Here is a 22,905-nt window from a genome sequence, read left to right on the forward strand (position 1 = left end):
CTCCAGCTAGTGGAAGATGCCTGCCCCCTGGACCAAGGTCCACTTTTTTTTGGTAGTGGTGGTGGCGGTGGGGGGAGGAAGGGACGGGGAGGAGGGAAAGGGGGGTTGGGGGGCCAGGTCCGGCTCGAAAATTAGTAAACAACATGAAGTGTGCCCACCTCAGATAGGACCACCCCCTAGGGTGCCCAGAGCTGAGATGAACCCCTCCTTGCAGAATCGTCCATCTTGCTATGGAGGATGCCGGCCAACAGAGTTAGGAATATGCCCTCCTCCCCAAAGGGAGTGGGCAAAGAAAGGGTGTAGCCACATTGGCTACTGTCCTCTAACCTCTGTAATTCCCTACCGGCCTATCTGCAGCTTCAAGACTCCTGCTACAAAAAAGTTGACACATCCTACAGGACCAGTGACATCTACAAACCCCCAGAGGACTCCCTGCCCACCAGAGGACCAAGAACTCTCAAGGACAGCGGCCCTGTCCACAAGAAACCTTCCAAAAGGACTCCAGAGCCTCCCCGGATTCGCAAGTCCTTCCCGCTGTGCACCCGACGCCCATAGCCCGGATCCAAGTGGGCCACCGGTCCAGAGGACGTCCTCTGGAGAGTCTTTCCTTGAGTCCACCCTGGGTTGACCCCACCTGGCCAACACGACGATGCCGGTGGCCTAAATCTGGAGGACACCCTTGACTGTGACCGAATCTGATGAAGATTCCTGACACCCAAAGTACCTCTGCATCCGTGGACCCCTGTTTTTGGGGAATCCGACTGACAGTCCAGCAACGTCCAGCAGGCTCCTCTCCTACCCGTCCAGCCTTTGGTTTTCCACAACTGACTCCCTGGACCCTGCCTGTAGTATCTTTGTGACCCCCGGGGTACCACCATTGAAAGGCATTGGGCGATCAATGCTGCGTTTGCACCCTTCAGCTGGCTGCCCATGTGCCGCTGAGGGTGTGTTTTGGTGCTGACCTGTTGCCGCCCGCCCCCCACCCCCCAATGCTCACCAAAACTCCCACAGGTCTGTGCCCTTAAGTCGTGGGTACTAACCTGCAACCTGTTTCTTTCCAAGTGCCCCCAGTCTCCATAGGATTCTAATAAAAAAAAAACAACACCAACTTTGACCTCCATATCCAGCCGGCCCTGTGTTGCTGGTGGTGTGCTTTTAGGGTCAACTCGAATCTTAACCTGTGGCCATCCTAACCCATGAAGACTGGGATCATCCTTTTGGTTCTAGAAATAAAGTAACAAAGTATATTTTTGCTTTATAAAAACATTGGCCTGGAGTTTGTCACTGAGTGTGTGCCTCATTTCTTGACTGTGTGTACAAAAAATGCTTTGCATTACCCTTTGATAAGCCTAACTACTCGATCACGCTACCACAAGAGAGCATTAGTATTATCTACTTTAGCCTCTGGGGATCCACTGGGTTCTGTGCACACTATACTTTGGTACAGTATAGACAGAGCTGTATATACAGAGCCAACTCCCTACAGTCATCTCTCTGAAAGATTGCAAATTGAAAGGACTTCATGGTAAATTAGCTGACACTGAGCAACATATTCAATGCTACGTGTCTGACCAACAGTCACCTTGGAGCCTTCTTGTGATCTCTGGATCATCTGTTACAATTTCATATCTGGAGCCACAGCATTGAACCTTCCCCATCTTTCACCACAAAATGTCTTTGGATGTATTTTCTGTAGAGGTATGGTTATTCCACCTCTAGCTTCTTCACTCTTTCCAAATAGCAGGACCCATATCTCAGATAGCTTATGCAATCGAAACACAGTAATCAGTGACTCCAGTCTTTACGTGCAACTCCCAATAGCCGCCCCGATCAGCATGTACTAAGTTTTCCACTAGAGCTATCATGTGCAAAACATTTTCCCAGTACTTGCAAAGTCTACTCTACAAACTTGGTTTATTGAACATTGCCTAGCTTTGCATCATGTCTTTTGAATTACGTGCACCCTACACCTTGTTCATTTCGGAAACGATATGTAAAACCTAATTTGTCATTCTTGTTCCAGAAAGTATTTCAATGCAATGTTTCTATAGCCTCAGATATGATGAGCATATGTTGTAATGAACGAACATTATGAGTTCTGCTCAATACTGACTGGACAGTTTTGCTCCCAAAGAGTTCAGCCTCATAAGTGCACCATCTTGGCAACATCCACTGAGATAACTTCCTGTACACCACAACACAACTTTTGTCGTGAAAAACGCCCATCATTGGGCAAAGATCATCAAATTCTACTGGATTGCTCATAAAAATGTCAGCTACAATACGGAAAACACCATCGCAGAAAACTGGCAGGATAGGCTGGTTTTCAAGGTGAGCACACACATTTTGTAAAGTTTTTAGAGCTGTGTGTATTGTTCCATAGTTTGGGACTGGACATGATATTACTAGTAAAAAAAAACACCTTCTTCAGTGGGGCAGTATTCTGGGAGTTCAGAGCATGGATTTAAACCCATTGAGGGTCTGGCTTTTCTTCATCCTTCAGTCTGCACCAATTAAGTGATAGGATACATTCAATTAAATCAGCTTTGCGAAATGCAGCATCAGGTAGAAGATCCATGTCCTGATCCAGTTTGAAACCTTCTGGTAGACTGGGATGTGTAGATGGCTTGAAGTGATTTTGCACATGGTGGTAAGGCAGTTTAGTTATACGTTTGCAGCTTTGTTTATTATGCCTACAGCTGACACAGCTTGTTTTCCAGCAGCTACTTCTTTGGTACAGTCTTGAAAAGACACCATGGCAGTTATGTGTGCTGGATGTTCCAGACAACGATGAGATGTCTTCAAAACTAATTATCAAGAGCAGCGATTGTAAATCCTTTCCCAGTAAAGTGACTTGGAAGTGGTGTGCTGTTGGACTCAAGATTTTACAATATGAGCTGCTAACAAGTTCCTGCTCTGTACTGTCATTATAACTTATTGATACACCAATCCTATTAATTGAAGTGATTATCTCTCTACTTTTGCACTGGTCATAGATTGCGTAGGCAGTCATGTGTTGCAGAGTTTTCTTTTTGCTGTGATGTAATTCATAAAACATGATATGGAAAAGACAGTACATTTGCAAAGCATAAGCCTGTCGGTTCATGGGATTGTCTTCAACTTCTTCGCTTATATTTTCAAAGCCATCGTCAATGTTGTCAGCATCAGGCATTCTTGTTGACTCCCATGATTTAAGGAGGTCTGGGGCATCAGAAAATTTGTCATTAAGTCCAAAATCTAAATCTTACAGGATGTTTCTTAAAATAGTTCCTGTTGATTTTACTGTATTCCGTGACCTTATTTTGACAGCAAGGACTTCAGGATTCATATCAGCTGAGAACACCATAAGCGGCTCATTCTGGTTAGACTGAGAAAAACGTACATTCTCACCAGAAAATTTGTATTTCATTTTTATGGATCAATACAATTTCATCAATGTTGACCATTATTTCTCTGATCTCACTGAGTGTGAACCCATAACTTGCACTCAAGAGGGGCTTTACAACTTAATTTGCTTTTTCAAAGAGTGCAAACTTAACTAAAGGCTGGTGGTTATGTTGTTACTGGGAGCTCATTGTACATTCATGTTTTTTAATGTATGCACACATGCAGATCCGGTGGGCATACAATTCTGCTGCAAATACCTTCACCTCACTGTATAGATCAGATACTCGACTAAAAACATTATCTTGGAAGAAACTAGCTACTGATAAACATGATTGCCCTTTGAGACTCACATACTCTGTACTTTGTGCTTTTGTCAATTCCCGTGATCCTTGTTCTGGCTAAACCACAGATAACACATTGAAGATCCTCTGCTTTCTGAACAGTTGCTGGAGGTGGACGAGGGGTAGCCCCGATCTTCTAAGTGGATGAAAATGGGTTTGGTTGTCGTCGCTTTCTCAGAAGATTTGGATTCTTGTTGCGATTCACTGGTTTCTGCTATTTTTGCCGGCTTTTTTTCCATTCCATTCGACTTGTATGATGAAATATTTGATCCTCTTCACTTATTCTTGCCGGAACTCAAACTCTCTTCTGTCCAGTCACTGTTGATGGTAGCTTTTCTTTCGGATGAGTTTGGCATAGGACACACTGACACATTTTTCTTTGTTGGAGTCCTCAGATTTTGTAGTTAGCAACACACCATCAGGAGATAAAGATCCTCTGCTACCACCTGCTTCGCTCATGTTTACAAATCTGAATCAATGGAAAATCTGAAAAAAACCAATATTAAAATAAATTACCAATATGATGGATAAAAAAACATCATTACAGAGCCGCCATTCTGGAAAATGGTGGTAGGGTTGCTCTGAGGAGTTATTTTCCATCTCTAGAAGACTACTTGACCTCCACAACCTATGTTTTGACACCAAAATGAAGTATATAGGTCTCATGGTGTCTGAAATATTACATCACTGCAATACATCCTCCATTTTCCAAAATATGGCTGCCCACATTACCAATTTCTACCCAAGCTAAATTACTTCCCTAATGATATAAAAACATAAATCAAAAATAAAAATCTCAGGGCAATGATTTTTTTACAGGGGTATATAAAGGGGCCAGGACTAAGAAACCTTCTGGTAGTTGTTTTCTGGCCAATGCATAGCAGATCTTAATGCAGAGTATGACCCATCTGGCGATGGCCCTCTTCTGCACAGCCAGCCCTTTCTTCACTCCAACATACCCCACATAGAGGTGGCTGTGCACCCGGAATTCTTTTGTTCAATCAATGTAGAACACCACCACACTATTAGGGCCCAGATTGTGGAGTTACTCCTCTTCTTTAGAGGGATGTGGACGAGCGTAAAAAGTAGGAAAGGCAATGGATTGGTCTATCTGAAATGGAGTGACTATTTTTCGAAGAAAGGAGGCTTTTGTGCGAAGCACCAGCTTGTCATGCTAGATGGTGAGGTAAGAAGGCCTGGATGACAAGGCTTTCGAGCTCACTCACTCACAGGCACATCTAATAGCCACAAGAAGGGCTGTTTTGATTGTAAGGAGTATGAGCACTTAGAAAGGCTCAAAGGGAGCACACATCAAGAACGTTAGCACAAGTTTAAGGTCAGACTGTCGCATAATAAATGGTGAAGGAGGACAGAGATGTATGAGTCCTTTGAGAAACCTATTTAAAATAAGGGATGTGAAGAGGGACAGCTGGTCAGGCAACCACAGTAAAGAGGAGATAGCAGTGAGGAAGCCCTTGAGAGTGCCCAGAGAAGAGATCTGCTGGGCAAGAGAAAGAACAAAAAGGAAAACCTGAGAAAGGGGAGCAGAAAGGGGATCAACTCGTTTTTCTGCACATCATGCCACAAATCCTCTCCAATGGCAGGCATATACCATTTTGGTAAGGGGATGACTGGCTGCCAAGATGACATTGCAGACTTTAGGAGTAAGGTCGAAAGCCGTCAACTGCTGCTGCTCAATCTCAATGCAAGAAGGTGGAGACTAGAAAGGTTGGGGTGGAGGGCCCTCCTCTGCTGCCACAACAGAAGATCTTCCCGAATGGGCAGCCTGACTCGGGGATCGATGGCCGTGCTCAGTAGCTTGGGATACCAGACTCTGTGCCCAGCCTCGAGTAACAAGGATGACTTGGGGCAAGTCGTTCTTGATCTTCTTGAGAACTATGGGCGGAAGTGGCATGGACAGAAAGCTGTATAGGAGACCTGTGCTCCACTCAAGATGAAAAGCGTCTCCAAGCGAGAGCCGCCTCAAACTCCAGTGAACTAAACTGCTGACATTGCACATTCTCTGCGAAGAAGAACAGATCTAACCAAGGCTCTTCTCATTGTTGAAAGAGACCTTGTGCCACCTCCAGGTGGAGACGGCATTCATGATCCTCTAGGCATCTTTGGCTGAGTAGATCTTCCCCGACATTCAGAAAATCCAGCAGGTGTTGAACCACCAGGGTTATGTCCTGATGTTCCAGCCATCTCCAGAGATGCAGGGCCTCTTGACAAAGCGTCCAGTGCCCCACCCGCCCCCTTTGTTGCAGTACCACACAGGAGTGGCATTGTACTTGAACAGTGGCACTCGCCTTCCCTTGATGGAGGGTAGAGAGGCTTTCAATGCCAGTCAGATTGCTCAGAGTTTCAGCATGTTGATTTGGAGTCCAGATTCCCCCGGACACCAGAATCTTTTAATCTCCACCTCTCCCAGATGGCAACTCCATCCCACGAGTGATGAATCGGTCAGTATTGTGAGATGTGGCTGGGGAAGGGAGAGGGGTCAGCTGCTGACTCAATCGCGGTTCAAGAGTCATCACTGCAGATCTTTTGCAGCTCCCTCTGAGATCTGGACCATGTTGGAGAGATTCTCCTGATGCTGTGCCCACTGACACTTCAGGTCACACTGCAGAGCCCGCTCATGACAGCAGGCATAGGACACCAGCAGGACAAAGGAGGCCATGAGTCCCAACAGCCTCAGGGTCAGTCTCACTGAAATCCAAGATAGAGACCGAAACATCAATATTACAGCATGAATATCCTGGACTCATCATTCAGGAGGATGTGTCAGAAACTGAACTGTACCCAGAACAGCTCAGATGAAAGAAAGTGTCTGAGATGGAGTCAGACTGACTTTGGTGTGTTGATAGTGAACCCCAGAGAATGCAGGAGGCCCGCTGTTATTCGGAGGTGAGAAACAACAGCCTGGCATGAGCTCCCTTTAACAGCCAGTCAGCGAGTTAGGGGAAGACTGGCACCGCTGCTCTCAGCAGGGTATTGGTGCAGCTGGAAACCCCTTTAACAGCCACAAAAGGTGGATTGTGGGTGGCATGGGACAACAGAAAGGCCCTGGTCCATGCCTGTCTTTAAAGGCTCTCTAGCGCCGAATGCATCTCATTGCTGAAGAGACGAGAGCCATTAAAGGGCATGTCCATCAGAGATGGTTGGATAACCCCCGAAAAGACAGTTGTCCTCAACTAGGAGTGGTGCCTCAAGACCACTGTCAATTAAACCACTCTGCCCAGTGAGTCAGCTGTGTCCACAATGCATAGAGAACTTTGCTGCATCTCTCCTGTCAGCAGCAGCCTGAAAGAGCACAGTCTGGTCCTCCTCCCGGGACTGCAGCACCTGCGGAACAATGTCCCATATCACGTGGAAGTAGCAGCCCAAAAGGTGTGTGGTGTTCACAGATCGCAATGATAGGCTGGTGAAATAAAACATCTCCCCCAAAGTATCCAGCCTCTAGGAATCCCAGTCTGGGGGTGTGGTAGGGAATGATTCAGGTTTTACTTGGGACTTAAAGGTTTGGACCACCAAGCTCTCTGGGAGAGGGTGTTGAATGAGAAAGTTTGGGTTCCCTGGAGCAGAGTGGTGGCGGCAGACAATCATCCTATTCACAGGAGCTCCTGTCCTGGGTTTAGACCACATGCCCAGAAGGACGTCAGTGATGGCTTGATTTAATAGAAGTAGCAGTTCTGAGGGGGAGGCTCCTGATTGCAGATCCTCCATCAAGAGATTAGTCTTGACTGCCTACAAGGGCAACTGAAGTTCAAGGACCTTGGCCACACTCCACACTACAAAAGTGAATGACGCTCTCTCCTTCGTAGCCACGATAGGGTTAGAAAGGATATCAGTATCTGTGTAAGTATCCAGTCCCCTGTCTTCACCCAGTTCCTGACACCAGTCGATATTAGCTTCATAGGGCAGGTATTCTTAGGAGGGGTCCAGCGACCCCTCCCATTGCTCTCTCAGATCTAGCCAATAGGAATAGGGCTCAGGCTCCAACCTGGAAGACAGAGCTCCAGATGGAGCCAAAAGCGGCGTCAATCAACACCCATCTGGCACTGTATCAAAGGTGGGGATCAGAATGGGTATGGCACTGCCGTTGAGTGCTGGGAGGGTCAGCATCAGTGAAGGTCAAGATAGCATGACCGGTGCCAAACCGGATCCAGAAAAGAATCCTCGGGGCCTGACGGGAGACAGGCAGAAGCTGCCGGTGTAGAACTGGTAAGATCTCTGCCGACCCCTTGGGGTCCGATGACACACTGGGAGGGTCAGGGTATCCAAAACTGAAGTGTATGGCCTCATAGAATTCCTTGCGTTGGACGGGGTTCATTTGGGCTCCCGAGAAGTCAGGGAAGTGCGGATCTGGCCCAGGTTCCACCATAGAGCCAGACCTTGACGCACTTCGCTTCCTTGTCTCGTTGGCTGATGGACAAGGTGAAGTCTAAGATTTCTTCGACTTCTTCCTCTTTTTGTGGAGGGACTTACGCAAGTGGCCCGACAACTTGGATTGTGATGGGGATCATGAGCTCTGCGACCGCTCCCAAGACCAGCCTCTCAACCAGAACCTTGGATGTTGCGGCATCGCACGGAGAGCTGCCAGGAGCTTGAGGGATCGCTCCTCCTTCATGTTCATGGCCCAGCAGTTTGAGCAGAGCTTGGGGTCGTGGTTGAGCTTGAGGCGCCAAAAGCATACAAGGTGCGGGTCTGTCACTGACCTTGGTCAATGAGAGGCGCTACAGGGCTTGAAGCAATCCTTTGTTGAGGACATCCCTGCCACATCAAGAGAAAAACCTCAAAAAAGACGTGATAAAATGTCGAAAAAAAGTTCAGTCAAAAAGTGACTCAAGAGGTAGCTCTTCTTCGGATCAGCGCTGACAGGCGTGGAAAGAAAAGAACTGACATCAGCGCACCAAGGTGGCACATGTACATTAGCCAGGGACGTCACTTCTGACACAGACAATGCATGCAGAGCCAAACGACACCACCTACCAACGCACGGTAACTGACCACAAAAAAAAACAAATCTTACGTATCCAGTGGGACCTTATTTCTGAGGTAAGGAATCTGCAGCTAGAAGTTTCTATTAGATAGACTTTACTGCACCATCACTGGGGAGCCTGTCTATGAGATGCCCTTAAACCATTCTAGCGCCCAAATCCACCCCCTCCAGTACCAGTCTTGGTGTTCCATCCTAACATGCTCCGGATGTTTGTATTGTTCCTGCTGGCTAGATTCAGATGCCAAGAGAATGCAACTTTTTGAACCATCTCTCAAACTGTTATGGCTAATGATAATAAAACACTGTAAACCCTTTCATACCCACACAGAAAGCTCACTTCCCAGTGAGAACTCAAAGCTTTTGGCTACTGTAGATAGCATAGGAGGGCAGTGAGTGCGACTGCCACTTGAAAATTTCAACCACAAAATTAAAGTCTCGCTGTTGAGACTTTATGGATTTGCCAATGGTTTTTAGCCATTTTGTACAGCATCCCAGATGCTGTGCAGCATGGCTAAAGAAGAAAAACAAAAAAGGGTGCTATGATTCGTCAGCAATGGCATTTTGAAGGTATGCTCAGCATGCATGTACAAGGCTACAAAACAATACACACTTTTTGCTTACCAGCTGGATCTGCAAATAATGAAAAAAAATAAGGAGTACAATAGCACTTTTTTTTTAAGGGCCTGTTGAAGGAGCAACACTGAGGGATGAGTAGGGGAAGCATCACAAAGGTCAAGTGAGAAAAAAGCATAACGGAGGGAGTGGATGATGCATAGCAACACAGAATGGATGAGAGAAGAAGCACACAGGTGGGAAAGCAACGCAGGGAGAAGTACACAAAAGTTAGCAAAACACAGAGGAGGCAAAGAAGAAGCACACAGGTGACAGTGCAACACAGCACACTCCTAGAGGGTGCAACTCAAAAGAAAAACGTAGCGCATGAGAAACAAGCAGCAGGAGGACACAAATAATGCGCCCAGAGGGACAAATGCGGTGAGGGACAAAAACACAAGTAGAGGAAGTAAAGCCCACACAAGGTAACAAATGAATAGCAAGCAAATGGGTCACATTAAAGCAAAACAATGGTAAGCAATGGACGGCTCTAAGCTCACTGTAAGCTGACAATAGGTCTTTCTGCAACAGACAGCTTGGGGTGTCTAGTTTTTTTCTGCAAATCTGTTAAATACCCAGCTGCCTAGAAAGCCTAAACTTTGTGTTCACACATCCCTAGGTGAGCTGAAATGAGAAATGTAACTTTGGGAACATTTGCCTGCCCACAAAATGTGCATCCTCAAACACAAGCATTGCTTTGAGTTTTGGATTTACAATGTTTCTGCAAACGTTTGTGCAGATTTGTCAGCAGATGCCAACAGAAAAAAAATGCTGCTCTATAGTCTGACCAACTTAACCATAAATTACCAACAGGGACAGTAATGGATAAAGAGGGAGGGGGATTAAGGCTAAGAGTAAGAAGGTGAGAGTCTGAGTGCATGTGATACACGTAAAAGGCATAGAAAGCAAAGGATTAAACAAGCAAGATTAACTATAACAAAGTCAATAAACCAGGAAAAAGAAGCTTCAACAGGCCTTCAAAGCCCCAGGCAGGCATTACTTCTTTTTCTCGTAAATTAATTAGCTTGGCCAGTGAGTAATTAAGAAAGTAGATGTGACATGCTTTGCCAATCAGCTGTGAAATAATGTGGACAAGCAGCGGTGGCACACTGCCACAGTGCGAGCCAGTGCAGAAAAACTGGGTCTTCAAAGTAGGTCCAAGAAGCAAACAGTTGCAAGTGCCAAGGTCTGATGTGGGACTAGTAGGATCTCTAAAACACTCATGATCCTGGCAGTTCCTTGGATAACTACAGTCACTGACTACCCTGGAGAAATGACTAACAGAAAAACGCTATACAACAAAGTCAATTACTGAGACATGATAACATTTCCAGTATCAAATCATCCTTAATAGACAATAATTACTTGCAGATACACTTTCTACTGAAATTGGTAGTGGACACAAACACGTAGAACAGTTATGTTTAATGCATTACACCCAAAAGGATAAAAACACCAATCTAATTATACCAGCTATAGTTAAGGATTACATACCTGTCAAGTGATCCAAGTAATATCTATAAAGTTTACATTGAATTGGAGATAGTCTAACAGCTAGAACATACTCATATTTTGGTGGCAGAAACTTTGTAAGCGCTGTGTAATCTCGTCTCTGCAAAAAAAAAAAAAAAAAGAAAGAAATACTGTGAAAAATATATTTTAGTTAAATGATCAAACATTTACAGATGGATGGGGGCTTACTTGTAAAATATACCATTCTGTATTGCTAATTATCCATCAAGGGCAACTTCCTCGTGTTCACAGAAGCAAACATTTCCAGCAATAGATCAGGATTCAGACTCATTCCGACTGCAGAATTTTTTTAATAGTTTTTCTAGATAATGAAAGGTCTCCTCACACATTCTTTTCAAGTTGTCTCTGCCCATTATATTTAAATATGCGACCTTCCGCAGTTTATTGACATAACTGATGAGGAAATTATCATATTTAAACGGTTGAGATTCATTTATTTTACACATTTGAAGTCAACAAGCAGCCACAGTAAATACAGGATTGACTGCACGATAAGTATTATTGTCTGAAAAGCTCAGATATGGTGATGTGTAACACCACATCCTCTGCATGGCCTGACAGACCCTAGAGGGTATGGAACCGTTTCAGATATCTTTTGGCAGGTTGGTAAATCATATACTAAGAAAGTGGAATGCGAAATAGTGAACTCAACCAAGGTAAGTGTGGTAGTTAGCTGGGAGCTGGGGAAAGATAAAAACATCAGATGTAAGTATAGCAAGTGTCCACAGCGACCAGGGGCAGAGTGGTTACCTACCCAGTCGTCCCATGGGCTAACACAGAGAAGTAGTGGATGCAATTTGTGCATTTCAGGGAACTCCCCAGTAGACTAAAAGGAAACCAGCAGGCAAGGGGAAGGGCGGAGTGTGTCCCACCTAAGGATACCTAAAAGCCAAAAGTACCTACACCAAGGGACCCGGATGCATAGGGGTGAAAGGACATTGGAAACCCTCACTGAAGTCAATGGAAGTCTCGAATTGCCCAGCTGCTGTTGTGACCCGTGGAACTGGCTGGTAGAACCCATGGACAGGGTTCAAATGTAAAAGACCTTAAAAGGAAGGTGCAGGAAGCTGGCCTGGTGTGTGGTGGACACCTATGTTGTTGGCACCTTATACCAGGTCCAGGTATCCCCTATAAGCGAAGTGTAGGCAGTGACTAGAACGCCAGGGCTCTCTAGACGTAGCTGTGTATGAGCAGCCAAGACTTATCTAGGAGACATGCAAAGCTTATGTAATACCACTATAGCCACACAACAACCTATCGCACATGAAAGAACCACACAGGGCTACAAAAATAAAGTTATTTTATTATAGTAACAACACTAGATTACTTATAGACAGTCCCCCCAACTAGAGGCAAGTTCATACTATATATATGAGGCATAGCCAGTGGCGGTCTGACCGTGGAACGCGTTTCAGCCGTAGCCTTGATCACGGATGGGGTGTTCATGAAATTAAAATCATAAATACAAAAAATCACCAACATTAAAGACAGACTAGCATTACAACACAAACAAATTACAAACTAAGGGGGCCTCCATATTGGAATGTCTACTGAAGTCCATTTATATTTCAGATTATTTATAGTTCTATATAAAACTCATGGGAGCCCACATATCAAGGAAATTAGGAACATTAGAAAAACAAGAAAATTGTAGCTGATGTGTGTAATTGATATATATATCAATACCTTCATATCACTGTATCATATCAAGTATATAATTGTAATCATTTCTCCAACTGGATCACAAATTCATATCTAAATAACCTAGTGGTTCCAAAATATTTGTAAAATTCATACTCCTACAATAGCATATATACACATCATATATCTGCTCATCTCACATTCAATTATTTGTCCCACAATACTTAGATAGAGACATAGTACTGTTGCATCACTCGAGAAACACTCGAGAAACACTTCCTAATTGACATGTGTAGGAAGTTGGCTCTGTATGTACTACTTCAAAGTAAGAAATAGCATGCACAGAGTCCAAGGGTTCCCCTTAGAGGAAAGACAGTGGCAAAAAGAGACAATTCTAATGCATTATTTTGTGGTAGTGTGGTCGAGCAGTAGTCTTATCAGAGGGTAGTGTAAAGCATTTGTTGTACACACACAGGCAATAAATGAGGAACACACACTCAGAGACAATTCCAGGCCAATAAGTTTTTGTACAGAAAAATATATTTTCTTAGTTTATTTTAAGAACCACAGGTTCAAGATTTACAAGTAATACTTCAAATGAAAGGTATTTCACTTAGGTAACATAGGAACTTTGATTCAGCAAAATAGCATGTACAGTTTTCACAAAAATGGCAATAAGCTATTTTAAAACTAGACAGTGCAATTTTCAACAGTTCCTGGGGGAGGTAAGTGTTTGTTAGTTTTGCAGGTAAGTAAACCACCTACAGGGTTCAAAGTTGGGTCCAAGGTAGCCCACCGTTGGGGGTTCAGGGCAACCCCAAAGTTACCACACCAGCAGCTCAGGGGCAGTCAGGTGCAGAGGTCAAAGTGGTGCCCAAAACACATAGGCTTCAATGGAGAAGGGGGTGCCCCGGTTCCAGTCTGCCAGCAGGTAGGTACCCGCGTCTTCACAGGGCAGACCAGGGGGGTTTTGTACGGCACTGGGGGGACACAAGTCAGCACAAAAAGTACACCCTCAGTGGCACGGGGCGGCCGGGTGCAGAGTGCAAACAGGCATCGGGTTTGCAATAGGTTTCAATGGGAGACCCAGGGGTCTCTTCAGCGAGGCAGGCTGGCAAAGGGGGGGCTCCTCGGGGTAGCCACCACCTAGGCAAGGGAGAGGGCCACCTGGGGGTTGCTTCTGCACTGGAGGTCAGATCCTTCAGGTCCTGGGAGCTGCGGGTGCAGTGTCTTAACCAGGCGTCGGGTTCTTAGAAGCAGGCAGTCGCGGTCAGGGGAAGCCTCTGGATTCCCTCTGCAGGCGTCGCTGGGGGGGATCAGGGGGGTCAACTCAGGCTACTCACAGGGTTGCAGTCGCCGGGGAGTCCTCCCTGTAGGGTTGTTTCTCCGCAGGTCGAGCCAGGGGCGTCGGGTGCAGAGTGCAAAGTCTCACACTTCCGGCAGGAAACGTGGAGTCCTTTTAAAGTTGTTTCTTTGTTGCAAAGTAGTTTCTTCTTTAGAGCAGAGCCGCTGTCCTCGGGAGTTCTTGGTCCTTTTAGATGCAGGGTAGTCCTCTGAGGCTTCAGAGGTCGCTGGACCCTGTGGAACGCGTCGCTGTTGCTGTTTTTCTTGAAGTGGGGAGACAGGCCGGTAGAGCTGGGGCCAAAGCAGTTGGAGTCTCCGTCTTCTCTGAAGGGCTTTCAGGTCAGCAGTCCTTCGTCTTCAGGTTGCAGGAATCTATCTTGCTAGGTTTTGGGAGCCCCTAAATGCTCAATTTAGGGGTGTTTTTAGGTCTGGGGGGTTAGCAGCCAATGGCTACTAGCCCTGAGGGTGGCTACACCCTCTTTGTGCCTCCTCCCTGAGGGGAGGGGGGCACATCGCTAATCCTACTGGGGGAATCCTCCATCTGCAAGATGGAGGATTTCTAAAAGTCAGAGTCACCTCAGCTCAGGACACCTTAGGGGCTGTCCTGACTGGCCAGTGACGACTCCTTGTTTTTCTCATTATCTCCTCCGGCCTTGCCGCCAAAAGTGGGGCTGTGGCCGGAGGGGGCGGGCATCTCCGCTAGCTGGAGTGCCCTGGGGCGCTGTAACAAAGGGGGTGAGCCTTTGAGGCTCACCGCCAGGTGTTACAGTTCCTGCAAGGGGAGGTGAGAAGCAACTCCACCCAGTACAGGCTTTGTTACTAGCCACAGAGTGACAAAGGCAGTCTCCCCATGTGGCCAGCAACATGTCTGGTGTGTGGCAGGCTGGTAAAACTAGTCAGCCCACGCTGGAAGTCGGGTATGTTTTCAGGGGGCATCTCTAAGATGCCCTCTGGGGTGTATTTCACAATAAAATGTACACTGGCATCAGTGTGCATTTATTGTGCTGAGAAGTTTTGATACCAAACTTCCCAGTTTTCAGTGTAGCCATTATGGTGCTGTGGAGTTCGTATATGACAGACTCCCAGACCATATACTCTTATGGCTACCCTGCACTTACAATGTGTCTACAGTTTTGCTTAGACACTGTAGGGGCATAGTGCTCATGCACCTATGCCCTCACCTATGGTATAGTGCACCCTGCCTTAGGGCTGTAAGGCCTGCTAGAGGGGTGACTTATCTATGCCATAGGCAGTGTGAGGTTGGCATGGTACCCTGAGGGGAGTGCCAAGTCGACTTAGTCATTTTCTCCCCACCAGCACACACAAGCTGGCAAGCAGTGTGTCTGTGCTGGGGCATGGTTAGCAGGCCTCACCACTTTCAAATCATAACTTGGCATCAGCAAAGGCAAAACGTTAGGGGGTAACCATGCCAAGGAGGCATTTCCTTACACACACACCCCCCTCACCCCCCAACGAAAAAGGATGAGACTAACCTTTCCCAAGAGAGTTTTCATTTTCTAAGTGGAAGAACCTGGAAAGGCCATCTGCATTGGCATGGGCAGTCCCAGGTCTGTGTTCCACTATAAAGTCCATTCCCTGTACGGAGATGGACCACCTCAACAGTTTTGGATTTTCACCTTTCATTTGCATTAGCCATCTGAGAGGTCTGTGGTCAGTTTGAACTACAAAGTGAGTACCAAAGAGGTATGGTCTCAGCTTCTTCAGGGACCAAACCACAGCAAAGGCCTCCCTCTCAATGGCACTCCAACGCTGCTCCCTGGGGAGTAACCTTCTGTTAATGAAAGCAACAGGCTGGTAAAGGACATCATTTGTTTGGGACAAAACTGCCCCTATCCCATGTTCAGAGGCATCAGTCTGCACAATGAACTGCTTGGAGTAATCTGGAGCTTTTAGAACTGGTGCTGTGCACATAGCTTGTTTCAGGGTGTCAAAGGCCTGTTGGCATTCTACAGTCCAGTTTACCTTTTTGGGCTTTTTCTTGGAGGTAAGTTCTGTGAGGGGTGTCACTATTGATCCATATCCCTTCACAAACCTCCTGTAGTACCCAGTCAAGCCAAGAAATGCCCTGACTTGAGTCTGGGTTTTTGGAGCTGCCCAGTCCAGAATAGTCTGGATCTTGGGCTGGAGTGGCTGAACTTGGCCTCCACCTACAAGGTGTCCCAAGTAAACCACAGTTCCCTGCCCTATCTGACATTTGGATGCCTTGATAGAGAGGCCTGCTGCCTGCAGGGCCTTCAAAACCTTCTTCAGGTGGACCAGGTGATCCTGCCAGCTGGAGCTAAAGACAGCAATATCATCAAGATAAGCTGCACTAAAGGACTCCAAGCCAGCAAGGACTTGATTCACCAAACTTTGGAAGGTGGCAGGGGCTTTCTTTAAACCAAAGGGCATAACAGTAAACTGATAGTGCCCATCAGGTGTGGAGAATGCTGTCTTTTCTTTTGCTCCTGGTGCCATTTTGATTTGCCAGTACCCTGCTGTCAAGTCAAAGGTACTTAAGTATCTGTCTGCACCTAGTTTGTCAATCAATTCATCTGCCCTTGGAACGGGATGGGCATCTGTCTTGGTGACAGAATAAGGTCCTCTGTAGTCCACACAAAACCTCATCTCTCTCTTGCCATCTTTGGTGTGAGGTTTGGGGACTAAGACCACTGGGCTAGCCCGGGGGCTGTCAGAGTGCTCAATGACTCCCAATTCCAGCATCTTGTGGACTTCCACTTTGATGTTTTCCTTAACTTGGACAGACTGTCTGAAAATTTTGTTTTTGACAGGCATGCTGTCTCCTGTGGCCACATCATGGGTACACAGGTGTGTCTGACCAGGGGTTAGGGAAGAGAGCTCAGCAAACTGTTGTAAGACCTTTCTACAGTCAGACTGCTGTTGGCCAGAGAGGGTGTCTGAATAGATCAATCCATCAACTGAGCCATCTTTAGGGTTTGTGGAGAGGAGATCAGGGAGAGGTTCACTCTCAGCTTCCTGGTCCTCATCTGTTACCATCAACAGATTCACATCTGCCCTGTCATGAAAGAGTTTGAGGCGGTTCACATGGATCACCCTTTTGGGGGTCCTGCTAGTGCCTAGGTCTACCAGGTAGGTGACCTGACTCTTTCTTTCTAGCACTGGGTAAGGGCCACTCCATCTGTCCTGAAGTGCCATGGGAGCCACAGGCTCCAGAAACCAGACGTTCTGACCTGGCTGAAACTCAACCATAGCAGCCCTTTGGTCATACCACATCTTCTGGAGTTGTTGGCTGGCCTCAAGGTGATTGCTTGCCTTTTCCATGTACTCTGCCATTCTGGAACGTAGGCCTAGTACATTGTCCACTATATCTTGTTTAGGCTCATGAAGAGGTCTCTCCCAGCCTTCTTTTACAAGAGCTAGTGGTCCCCTTACAGGATGGCCAAACAGAAGTTCAAAGGGGGAAAACCCTACTCCTTTCTGAGGCACCTCTGTGTAGGCGAAACGCAGACATGGCAAAAGGACATCCCATCTCCTTTTGAGCTTTTCAGGGAGCCTCATGATCATGCCTTTCAATGTCTTGTTAAATCTTTCTACAAGACCATTGGTTTGTGGATGGTATGGTGTGGTGAATTTGTAAGTCACCCCACACTCATTCCACATATGCTTCAGGTATGCTGACATGAAGTTGGTACCCCTGTCAGACACCATCTCCTTAGGAAATCCCACACTGGTAAAGATACCAATGAGTGCTTTAGCTACTGCGGGGGCAGTAGTTGACCTAAGAGGAATTGCTTCAGGGTACCTAGTGGCATGATCCACTACCACTAGGATATACTGGTTCCCTGAGGCTGTGGGAGGTTCAAGTGGACCTACTATGTCCACACCCACTCTTTCAAAGGGGACCCCCACCACTGGAAGTGGAATGAGGGGGGGCCTTTGGGTGTCCACCTGTCTTACCACTGGCTTGACAGGTGGCACAGGAGACACAAAACTCCTTTACTTTCTGGGACATGTTGAGCCAATAGAAATGGTTAACTAACCTTTCCTAAGTCTTGGTTTGTCCCAAATGCCCAGCAAGTGGAATATCATGAGCTAAGGTTAGAATGAACACCCTAAACTCCTGAGGCACTACCACTCTCCAAGTGGCACCAGGTTTGGGATCTCTCGCCTCAGTGTAGAGGAGTCCATCTTCCCAATAGACTGTGTGTTCCAATGATCTTTCCTTTGGTCTCTTCAGCAGCTTGCTGCCTAAGGCCTTCAAGAGAGGGACATGTTTCTTGCCCCTTACACAACTGTTCCCTTGTGGGTCCCCCTGGGCCTAAGAGTTCAACCTGATAAGGTTCCAACTCCATGGGCTCAGTTCCCTCAGAGGGCAGAACTTCTTATTGGGAAGAGAAGTTCTCTTTCTCTTGTTATGTGGAATCTGGTTCTCCAGTCTTCTTTCTTTTTCTCTTGGAGGGTTTGGCCCTTTTTCCAGGCTCCAACACCACTTTTTCACCCTGAGCCTTGCACTGTGCCCTTGTCTTGTCACACACACCAGTTCAGGGATACCCAGCATGGCTTTTGAGTTCTACCTCAGCCCATGCTGAGGACTCCAGGTAATTTCCAAGCAAACAGTCTACAGGGATATTTGAGGAGACCACCGCCTGTTTCAGGCCATTGACCCCTCCCCACTCTAAAGTTACCATAGCCATGGGATGTACTTTAGTCTGATTGTCAGCGTTGGTGACTGGATAAGTTTGTCCAGCCAGGTATTGACCAGGGGAAACCAGTTTCTCTGTCACCATGGTGACACTGGCACCTGTATCCCTCAGGCCTTTTACACTTGTCCCATTAATTAAGAGTTGCTTCCTGTATTTTTGCATATTAGGGGGCCAGGCAGCCAGTGTGGCTAAGTCTACCCCACCCTCAGAGACTAATGTAGCTTCAGTGTGAACCCTGATTTGCTCTGGGCACATTGGAATAGCCAGTCTCCAGGTGGGATCAACAGTGTTAGCTGGAGTAGAGTTTGAAGTGGAACCTTTCTTGGGACAGGCCTTGCCTCCAGTTTGGTGTCCCTGCTGATTACAGCTACGACACCAGGCTTTTTGGGATCAAAGTTTTTACCATTGTACCCAAAATTGGATTGTGAAGAGGCTTTGGACCCTCCCTCCTGAGCAGGTTTTTGGGGCCCTGTAGAAGACTCTTTACTTTTTCCCTTGGATGTCTCAACACTCTTCCCCTGGGGAGGCTTTGTGACCCCTTTCTTTTGGTCACCCCCTGTGGAAGTCTTGGTCACCCTAGTCTTGACCCAATGGTCTGCCTTCTTTCCCAATTCTTGGGGAGAAATTGGTCCTAGGTCTACCAGATGCTGATGCAGTTTATCTTGAAACAATTACTTAACAGGTGTTCTTTCACAAATAAATTGTACAGCCCATCATAATCATTTACACCACTGCCATGAATCCGACCATCCAGTGTTTTAACTGAGTAGTCAACAAAATCAACCCGGGTCTGGCTCGAGGATTTGTGATCCCCCCCTGACCCTAATCCTGTACTCCTCAGTTGAGAATCCAAAGCCCTCAATCAGGGTAGCCTTCATGAGGTCATAGGATTCTGCATCTTTTCCAGAGAGTGTAAGGAGTCTATCCCTACACTTTCCAGTGAACATTTCCCAAAAGAGAGCACCCCAGTGAGATTTGTTTACATTTCTGGTTGCACAAGCCCTCTCAAAAGCTGTGAACCATTTGCTGATGTCATCACCATCTTCATATTTAGTTACAATCCCTTTAGGGATTTTCAACATGTCAGGAGAATCTCTGACCCTATTTATGTTGCTGCCACCATTGATGGGACCTAAGCCCATCTCTTGTCTTTCCCTTTCTATGGCTAGGATCGGTCTTTCCAAAGCCAATCTTTTGGCCAACCTGGCTAGCAGGAGGTATCTTCATTGAGGCTTTCCTCAATGCTTCCAGAGTTGCTGGACTCTCCTGTGAGAGAAGCAGCATCTCTGACTATCACATTTGGAGTCTGGGTTGGAGGAACCCTGGTCTCCCTATATAGGGTTGGAGGTAGGAGTTCCTCCAACTCACTAGTGTCCCCCTCTGTGAGGCCATCATTAGAGGGGTTGTTTTTAGCAAACTCTGCCAAAAGCTCCTGGAGCTGTACTTTGGTAGGGTTTGAACCAGTTTTTATCTTTTTGATTTTACAGAGAGACCTTAACTCTGGCATCCTAAGATGCAGGTAAGGGGCGAGGTTGAGTTCCATCACTAACTCTTCTGTATTAGACATTATGTTTCTAAAAGTTGGAATACTTTTTAAGAATCTAAAACTAGCTCTAGAACTTAATTCAAACTTTTACAAAATTTGTAAACTCTAAAAGAAATGCTAACAGGGACTAACACAAGGCCCTAGCAGGACTTTTAAAATTAAAATTTTTAGAAAAATAGCTCAAATTTCAAAAATCAGTTTCTAATGACAATTTTTGGAAATTAGTTGTGTGATCAGGTATTGGCTGAGTAGTCCAGCAAATGCAAAGTCTTGTACCCCACCGCTGATCCACCAATGTAGGAAGTTGGCTCTGTTTGTACTATTTCAAAGTAAGAAATAGCATGCACAGAGTCCAAGGGCTTAGAGGTAAGATAGTGGCAAAAAGAGATAATTCTAATGCTCTATTTTGTGGTAGTGTGGTCAAGCAGTAGGCTTATCAGAGGGTAGTGTTAAGCATTTGTTGTACACACACAGGCAATAAATGAGGAACACACACTCAGACAATTCCAGGCCAATAGGTTTTTATATAGAAAATTATCTTTTCTTAGTTTATTTTAAGAACCACAGGTTCAAGATTTACAAGTAATACTTCAAATGAAAGGTATTTCACTTAGGTAACTTAGGAACTTTGATTCAGCAAAATAGCATGTACAGTGTTCACAAAAATGTCAATAAGCTATTTTAAAACTAGACAGTGCAATTTTCAACAGTTCCTGGGGGAGGTAAGTGTTTGTTAGTTTTGCAGGTAAGTAAACCACCTACAGGGTTCAAAGTTGGGTCCAAGGTAGCAAACCTTTGGGGGTTAAGGGCAATCCCAAAGTTACCACACCAGCAGCTCGGGCCGGTCAGGTGCAGAGGTCAAAGCACATAGGCTTCAATGGAAATAGGGGTGCCCCGGTTCCAGTCTGCCAGCAGGTAGGTACCTGCGTCTTCGGAGGGCAGACCAGGGGGGTTTTGTAGGGCACCCGGGAGGACACAAGTCAGCACAAAAAGTACACCCTCAGCGGCACAGGGACGGCCGGGTGCAGAGTGCAAACAGGCACCAGGTTTGCAATAGGTTTCAATGGGAGACCCACGGGTCTCTTCAGCGAGCCAGGCAGGCAAAGGGAGGGCTCCTCGGGGTAGCCACCACCTGGGCAAGGGAGAGGGCCATCTGGGGGGGTCACTTCTGCACTGGAGGTCGGATCCTTCAGGACCTGGGGGCTGCGGGTGCAGTGTCTTTACCAGGCGTCAGGTTCTTAGCAGCAGGCAGTGGCGGTCTGGGGGAGCCTCTGGATTCCCTCTGCAGGCGTCGCTGGGGGGTACTCAGGGGGGTCAACTCTGGCTACTCACAGGGTCGCAGTCGCCAGGGAGTCCTCCCTGTAGTGTTGTTTCTCCGCAGGTCGAGCTGGGGGCGTCGGGTGCAGAGTGCAAAGTATCAAGCTTCCGGCGGGAAACGTGGAGTCCTTTTAAAGTTGTTTCTTTGTTGCAAAGTTGTTTCTTCTTTGGAGCAGAGCCGCTGTCCTAGGGAGTTCTTGGTACTTTTAGATGCAGGGTAGTCCTCTGAGGCTTCAGAGGTGGCTGGACCCTGTGGAACGCATTCGATGTTGCAGTTTTTCTTGAAGTGGGGAGACAGGCCGGTAGAGCTGGGGCCAAAGCAGTTGGTGTCTCCGTGTTCTCTGCAGGGCTTTCAGGTCAGCAGTCTTTCTTCGCCTTCAGGTTGCAGGAATCTATCTTACTAGGTTCTGGGAGCCCATAAATACTCAATATAGGGGTGTGTTTAGGTCTGGGGGGTTAGTAGCCAATGGCTACTAGCCCTGAGGGTGGCTACACCCTCTTTGTGCCTCCTCCCTGAGGGGAGGGGGGCACATCCCTAATCCCTCCTCCTTGTTATTCTCATTATCTCCTCCGGCCTTGCCGCCAAAAGTGGGGCCGTGGCTGGAGGGGGCGGGCATCTCCACTAGCTGGAGTGCCCAGGGGTGCTGTAACAAAGGGGGTGAGCCTTTGAGGCTCACCGCCAGGTGTTACAGTTCCTGCAGGGGGAGGTGAGAAGCACCTCCAACCAGTACAGGCTTTGTTACTAGCCACAGAGTGACAAAGGCACTAACCAGGCCCAAGCACCAGTGTTCTTTCACCCAAAATGTACCATTGTTTCCACAATTGGCACAATTCTGGCACCCAGGTAAGTCTCTTGTAACTGGTACCCCTGGTACCAAGGGCCCTGATGCCAGGGAAGGTCTCTAAGGGCTGCAGCATGTCTTATGCCACCCTAGGGACCCCTCACTCAGCACAGACAAACTGCTTGCCAGCTTGTGTATGCTGGTGAGGACAAAACGAGTAAGTCGACATGGCACTCCCCTCATGGTGCCATGCCAACCTCACACTGCCTACAGGTATAGATAAGTCACCCCTCTAGTAGGCCTTACAGCCCTAAGGCAGAGTGCACTATACCATAGGCGAGGGCATAAGTGCATGAGCACTATGCCCCTACAGTGTCTAAGCAAAACCTTAGACATTGTAAGTGCAGGGTAGCCATAAGAGTATATGGTCTGGGAGTCTGTCAAACACGAACTCCACAGCACCATAATGGCTACACTGAAAACTGTGAAGTTTGGTATCAAACTTCTCAGCACAATAAATGCACACTGATGCCAGTGTACATTTTATTGTGAAATACACCCCAGAGGGCATCTTAGAGATGCCCCCTGACACTATACCGACTTCCAGTGTGGGCTGACTAGTTTTAGCAGCCTGCCACACACCAGACATGTTGCTGGCCACATGGGGAGAGTGCCTTTGTCACTCTGTGGCTAGTAACAAAGCCTGTACTGGGTG

General features: G+C 46.9%; 1 protein-coding gene across 1 annotated transcript in view; it reads right to left on the bottom strand.

Moving 5' to 3' along the window:
• Positions 1-22,905, bottom strand: part of ATRX (ATRX chromatin remodeler) — a 1,138,900-nt gene that overhangs the window by 346,400 nt on the left and 769,595 nt on the right. Inside the window, exon 22 of the mRNA XM_069211061.1 lies at positions 10,837-10,954. Coding sequence (XP_069067162.1) covers positions 10,837-10,954 — 118 coding nt within the window. The remainder of the gene's footprint in view (positions 1-10,836; positions 10,955-22,905) is intronic.

Source organism: Pleurodeles waltl, chromosome 2_1 (assembly GCF_031143425.1).
Source record: "Pleurodeles waltl isolate 20211129_DDA chromosome 2_1, aPleWal1.hap1.20221129, whole genome shotgun sequence".
Classification (NCBI taxonomy): Eukaryota; Metazoa; Chordata; class Amphibia; order Caudata; family Salamandridae; genus Pleurodeles; species Pleurodeles waltl.